The sequence below is a fragment of the Pteropus alecto genome, unplaced genomic scaffold (assembly GCF_000325575.1).
Source record: "Pteropus alecto unplaced genomic scaffold, ASM32557v1 scaffold97, whole genome shotgun sequence".
NCBI lineage: Eukaryota > Metazoa > Chordata > Mammalia > Chiroptera > Pteropodidae > Pteropus > Pteropus alecto.
In genome coordinates this window covers 2,739,208-2,746,411 of record NW_006439713.1, presented here as the reverse complement: position 1 = coordinate 2,746,411, position 7,204 = coordinate 2,739,208, and the positions used below count along the sequence as shown (strand labels likewise).

Here is a 7,204-nt window from a genome sequence, read left to right as displayed (position 1 = left end):
GCATCAGGAAAGCTGTTCCCAGCCTGCTGCCAAGTGGGACGGCCTGCGGACGGGGACACGGGCTTGCCCTTCCCCGGGGCCAGGCACCAGCAGCCCCCTGGGAAAGGCCTGGGCAGGCACAGACGCGTCCACCGCCACGTCCTGACCAGACCAGGCCACTGTCTGTAAACCGGCTCGGCCAGCCGTTCTGGGGCAGAGTGTGGACAAGGCCGAAAGGGCGGGCAAATTGTCTCACGTGAACACATTCTGAAATAAAATTGCCGATTTGTACTCCAGGAAAATGAGAGAGGAATTCTAGAGAGAGAGAGAAATGTGTCTCAAGAGTGCGCGGTGAGCGTATTCTTCTCTCTGAAGTTCCCTGACACTCCAGAGAAGAAACCAAGCTTTCTAGGCCGACACGGGTGATGGAAGGGACCAGTGACCACAGTGCCGCCACGCCTCTGTGTAATCCAGACGTCACTCAGAGGCCAGTGGGGCCCCACACCAGAGGTGTGACCCCAGCCCCGGGTGGCAGTGGCCATTCCTCCCGTGGAGGCCGAGCTTGCCCAGCGCGTGCGGCTTCACGCAGAGCGCCCTCAGCAATCATTTAATGTGAAAACAATGTTAAGGGAAAGAAAAGGATCTCCCACCTAGAATTTTCTTTCTAGCCAATTATTAATGAAGGGTAGAATAGTGACATTTCCAGATCAAAGGTACGCACACCTGCCTTAAGTGCACCCATCTCAAGAAGCTAGTGGACATGATGGTGTTTACCAAGAAAGAGGACGTGGTTAGGAAACACGCCACCACTGAGTCGGGGGAGGTGACGGAACCTGCGGGAAGCCGGGGTCGGGAGGTGCCAGGATGTCGCAGAGGCAGGGGGGCCACTGGGCAGGGGCGGACGGGCTTAAGCATAGAGGGCCGGCGTTGCCAGACCCTGCTCGCCACCCTTCCGGCGCCGGCGCCAGCTGGGCAGGTCCTCGCAGATGCTGACCGCTGCCTGCGGCAGATGTGGCTCTCTGTCCCCTCCCGCCCCACAGCCACAGAGCGTCCGCTCTGACCTGCCCCCGGGAGCCGGCGGGAGCTCTGGCGATGCCGCCCTCCTGCCTGCGGGGTGGGCTGGTGGCTTCTCCGCGCCCAGACGGAGCCCCTGGACAGCGGGACGCCGAGGCGGAGCCTCCGTCCAGCTTAGCCCCTCGGGGCTGCTGTCCGTCAGCGCCAGCGCGCGCTTCCCTCAGCTGCGTTTGGTTCTGCAAAACGGCGTCCGTGTAGGACACTCGTGAACGAGGCCGGGGACGGCGAGCGCAGCGCAGCGCAGCGCTGGGGACCGAGGCTCCCGCGGGCGGAGCGTGTCGTGCGAACGAAGGGCCCGCGGAGGTCCCCGGGGCCCCGCGAGCCGGGTCTCCAGCACCGTGGTGGCCGCGCAGGTTCGCCTGATAATCGCGCCTTCCACCGGATCCACGTGTCTGAGGTGCGCGTTTGTCCACGCCCACAACATACAGCAGTAATTCACAGCTTACAAAAATCAAATCAGAGTAAAGGAGACTTAAAAGTTGTTACACTGACCTTCATACTTTCTCTTGGAATCCTCTAGAAGTTTACTGATATAGTGAGGAATCGCACGGATGATTTCAGCTGATTTTTCTTTATGACCAATGTTTCCTGCTGTCTTTTTACCCTATAATTTAGAAAAGCAGCAGAACACATTTTGGGGGGTGGGGGGGTACAGATAATTTAAAACTGTATTTCATTCAATGAGTAAAAATACTTTTTGTGTAGAACAAGTGACTGTTTATAGCCTAATTTATTTTTGTAAAGCTATGTTTAATTAGACATTGTGAGATTTCAAATTTGCTGTACCTGAGTCATCAAACACGGAACGTCTTCTGATTTTTGGGTTTCCTGGTGTCTCATCGTTGTAAATGAAACTTTTTTCCTGTCTGCTTGTACTGATTTTGTTGAAGAAACTACAGAACAGGCACCTTGTATATGAGAAATGGATCTTATATTTGGAAGCAATATTGATTTTAAATGTAAAATAACACTGAAGTTTGCAATGTAGCAAAACAAAGTACATTAGATATTTTCTAAAAACTTCCAATATATGTATAACATTTACCACGTTCACTCCCCCACCTCACCATTCGGCTCGTTGTGTCTTATTTTGGGCCACGAAGGTTATGCACATCACCGTGGTAGGGTCCCAAGCAAGCTGGCGTTAGGATGGGTCGGCATCCCTGATCGAGGGCACGGCTGTCCCTGTTTGTTCACGGGATTCAAAACTGCAGGCGTGCAGCTGAGGGAGCAAGGACCGCCATCTCCGGTGTCGTGGTCCCTGCCTGCCAAGGGTTAGCGGGCCCAGGCCAAGAGGCAGGACCGCGAAATTGAGACCGCCTTTTCCCTGAAGCATTCATTATCCCTTTTGAATGCCCCCATGGTCGATTTTGTCATCACCTCTGCTGGCTGTTATTCTGGCTTACAAGCCAGAGGCAGCAAAGGCAGGCAGGGAAATTTGAGGCTGTTGCCTTCAAAAATAAACACGTGGTCACTTCTACTAAAGCAGGGTGAATGTCCCTGCCGTATCTCTTCTGAGCAGAGTATTCCAGCCGGGGCTCTTATGGGGGCGGAAGGTAAGTACATCCTGTCTCGAAGGGAAAAATACTACTCAGCAATAAAAAGGTACGAACTACTGGTAGTCGTAGCACCGTGGATGGGTCTCAAAAACATTATGCTGGACTAAACGAAATTCTAGAACAGGCCGTCTCAGCTGCTGCAACCTAAGGGACTCAGTGGTCGCCTCAGGCCAGGGATGGGGCCACTGACTGCAAAGGGGGCCCGAGGGACCTTCCGGAGGAGATGGAAATGGCCTGTATCTTCCCGGGCGGTGGTTACGTGGGTATCGGCACTTGTCAAAACCCACTAATTGCTCACTTAACATGGATGCCTTTTAGTGAGGTGAACTGTACCGAAATAAAGTTGATTTTAAAGTCCGCACACTGGCTAATAGATATTCTTAGGAAGTTCAAAATTTGGCAGACGTTTTGCTTCAAACTGAAAAGTTCTCTCATTTCTCCTGAAGTAAGAACATACAAGACGAGAAGAAAGTAGGAAAGTATTTCTATGCTTTTCTAGATGTTTCAACCATAGTGCGGTTTCATTATTTTCCTAGAATCACAAAAACTGTTCCAATGCCCAATAAAATGATTTTTAAAAATATCCATTATTATGGTGATACAAGTTAGAAAAATTGACTAGTTACTTAAGAATAGATTTTGAGCAAAAATGATTAAAACATACCTTTTGGATAATCTTCTTTGTCATGTAAATTTTTAAGTATCCTATTAGTGTAGATGTTTTTAATTTCAAGCTCTCGATCCTTCTCCTAAAGAAAACCACAATACCAATTTTTCTATAAATACTTGCTTTTAACAACCTTCATTTCTTTTAAAAAGCAATTTACGTGAATTCAGTATTCTCTGAATAAAATCTATAATTCTAGCGGAAACAGAAATAGGTCATATCATTATATACAATTCCTGACATCAGAAAGTACTTTTTAACAGTGACAAAGTATTGTGATAAGGACAACATTTTTGGAAAGTTTCCAAGCCAGGTTCTTTCACTTTTTTCTGTCCCTTGAGCCTGTGCCATGAAGTTCATTGCTCTTCTGCACGGTACAATAGTGCCCACTAGCCACGTTGAGATTTGAGCTAATTAAAATAAAATAAAATGAAAAATTCAGCCCTCAGTCACATTGCCCATATTTCAAGTGCTCAGTAGCTACCTGTGACTGGTGAGCACAGTGTCGGCCAGTGAAGACGGGAATGTCTCCCTCATCACGGAATGTTCTAGTAGGCGGGGCTGCATTTAGATAGCAGGTGCAGGGTGAGTAAAGTCTATAGCATTGTTCGGCTTTACATTTCCATATTGACTTTTTAAAGTCTCAGCAAAATGAAAGATTTGAAATCCTGGCTTGTTGATGGGGGAAAAAAGATCTAATTAAATACCAAACACTCCTTCGTCCGCATATGTCAAGAGGCAAGCCTGTTCACTCCAGACCCCCGGGATTCAGTCAAAGCCCCAATCAAGGAGAGGTGGGCATATGCATCAAGGGCGTGTCCCGCTGTCTGGTTAGAGAGGAAGAGCCGGGAGCGAGGGGCTCAGGGATGGGGGAAGACACAAAAAAAGATTTAGATGTCGAGAGGGCCAAGTTTGTTTTTTTAAATTTATTTATTTGAATTAGTTTTGAGTGTACAGTACATTGTTTAGACATCTATATGTTCATAAAACGATCCCCCCATTTGCTCCCTCCCTCCCCTGGCCCTCTACCTAGCCGTTATATTAATGCTGACTGCATTCCCTCTGCCATGCTCCCCATCCCCGTGACCACCTGTCAACTATAATTTGTACTTCTTTAACCCTTTACCCGATTTCTCCAGCCCCGCAACCCCGTCCCCTCTGTCTGTCACCAAATTGTCCACTACATTTGTGAGTCTGTTTTTGATTAGTTTGTTTTTTTTGTTCCTTAGATTCCACATATAAGTGAAATCATGTGGTATTTATCTTTCTCTGACTTATTTCACTCATCGTAATAACTGCTAGGTCCATCCATGTCCTTGCAAATGGTAGCATTTCATTTTTTTTTAGTGGCTGAGTGATATTCCATTGTATATATGAACCATAATTTCTTTATCCGATCATCTGTAGATGGGCATTTAGGTTGCTTCCATATCTTGGCTATTGCGAATTGTGCTGCCATGAATATTGTGGTGCATAGATCTTTACGAATTATTGTTTTGGTTTCCTTTGGATAAGTACTCAGAAGTGCAATTGCTGGGCCTAGAGGGCCAAGTTTTGATTATCTGGAAAATTCGGTTACGTCTCTTGGTTTGATGGGGATCCTCAGAGGGTCAGTAGGTACTCCAGCAGCAGAGGGAGTGAGGAGGTAGATTGAGAACTGCTGACGGACAGGTGACTGGCGCAGGGATGGCCAGGTCAGACGGAGGTAACGGGAACAAAGGCTTAAGTCCAGGTACCCACCACAGAGCTGGGCCCCGAGCGGAAGACGGCAGGCTCAGAACACAATCCAGGATACTCGTGCGATTGAGTTCAATCAGTTAATCACGAGAAACACTGAGAAATAAGATCCGCCTTCAGGGAGGCTCACAAATGCTTGTGGAATATTTGTGGGAAAGGCTACGCACAGGCTCGGAGAGCAGCAGGTCCGTGTTAAAGCGGAAGTCGAGTTATGGTGTGGAACTTTATTCAGGTCAGCACGGACAGCTTCCAAAACTCAGAGGGGACAATGTCTTAATAGACACGATTTCTTTGGCAGGGGGAAGCTTGCAGCCTGGATGACAGCTGGGTGCAGTACGTTCGGGAGCTGTGGAAGGCTGGCATCATCCTCTTACGTTGATTCAGATTCTGGAAATGGTGCAGGGCCTAGACTTGGGGCCTAGACTTGGTGTCGAATGACTTTTTTGTGTGTGTTGGTGCCGAAATCCGGGAATGAACCATCGAATGACTTTGAAATGAGTTTCAAGGTACAGAAATAGAAGTGTCGACTTTTGGGACCATACCCTCCCACGCTCAAGTATTAAAGTTCGTGTTTGTGTGATGGATCGTCTTTTCCTAAAATTGCTACAGCAGTGTTTCTGGTCCCATATGCTCTTCCAGAACCTTGTGACGCCCCATCAAGGGCTGGAGTCTACGCTCTCCCCCTTGTGCTGTCTTGACAAAGGGGGGCTGCCTAATGCTCCACTGTGCACATATACCACATTTCACTTGTCCATTCATTTGCTGATGGGCACTCGGGTTGCTTCCACTTTTTAGCCATTGTGAACGCTGCTATGAACATGGATGTACAAATAACTTTTCGAGACCTGCTTTTAATTCTTTTGGGTATAGCCAGAAGTGGAATTGCTGGATCATATGCATTTTTAATTTTTTGAGGAATTGCCATACTGTTGTCCATAGTAGCTGTACCATTTGACATTCCCACCAACAGTTCAAATTTCTCCATATTCTTGCCAATACTTTTTTTTTTGGATAGTAGCCATCCTAATGGGCGAGAAGTTGCATCTCATAGTTTTGATTTGCATTTTCCTAAAGATCTGTTGAGCATCTTTTCATATGCTTCTTGGCCATTCCTATATTTTCTTTGGAGAAATGTTTAAGTCCTTTTCTTGTTTTGAGTCAGATTGTTTTTTAGTTGACTTTTTCTCATAGCCTCTTTTAATCTATAAATTCTATCCTCAACTCCTTTGTTTCTCTTTGCTATTTACTTGTAGAATCTGGGTTATTTGTGCTGCAGAGTTTCCTACAGTCTGATGCTGCTGATTGCATCCCCGAGATGTTGTTTATCATGTTCCCCTGCCTGGGTTTCTTTTACATTGGTAGTTAGGTCTGAATGTTTAATCAGATCTAGGTCCAGTTTGGGAGGCCAGAGTGCTCCATAGGTGGTGGTGTGTACATCAGTCAGGAAGTACATCCTCAGCAATATTTGTTATTTTCTGGTTTTTTGTTTTTTTTTTTTGTAAATAGCCATCTTAATGGGTGTGAAGTGGTATCTCACTGAGATTACAATTTGCATTTCCCTAATGATTAGTGATATTGAGCATCTTTTCATGTGCTTACTGGACATCTGTATATTTTCTTTGGAGAAATGTCTATCCAAGTTCTTTGTTCATTTTTAAATTGGGTTCTTTGCTTGTTTGTTGCTGAGTTTCCCATAACTTTTTAATTTCTAAAAAAATTTTCAATTTTAGTTGGCATGCAATAATATGTTAGTTTCAGGTGTACAACACAGTGATTAGACATTTATGTAAATTATGAAGTGATCACCCAATGAAACCAGTAGTCATGTGACACCATAGTTATTACAGTACTACTGACTATATTCCACGTTATACCCTACATCCCCATGACTATGTGTAACTACCAATTTGTACCTCTTAATCCCCTCCCCCACCCTACCCCCCAATCTGACAACCATCAAAGTGCTCTCTGTATCTGTGAGCTTGTTTCTGTTGTTTGTTTATCCTGTTCTCTAAATTCCACATAGGACATCTGTCTTTCTCTGTCTGATTTACTTGACTCAGCACAATGCCCTCTGGATCCAACCATGTTGTTGCAGATGGCAAAACTCAGCACAATGCCCTCTAGGTCCATCCATGTTGTTGCAGATGGCAAGATTTCATTCTTTTTTACGGCTGAGTGATATTCC

At 46.1% G+C, this 7,204-nt stretch overlaps 1 protein-coding gene across 1 annotated transcript in view; it reads right to left on the bottom strand.

Moving 5' to 3' along the window:
- LCA5L (LCA5L, lebercilin like) overlaps window positions 1-7,204 on the bottom strand; it is a 22,374-nt gene that overhangs the window by 3,126 nt on the left and 12,044 nt on the right. The window contains 3 exon segments of the mRNA XM_006916734.2: window positions 1,546-1,657; window positions 1,840-1,946; window positions 3,277-3,361. Coding sequence (XP_006916796.1) covers window positions 1,546-1,657; window positions 1,840-1,946; window positions 3,277-3,361 — 304 coding nt within the window.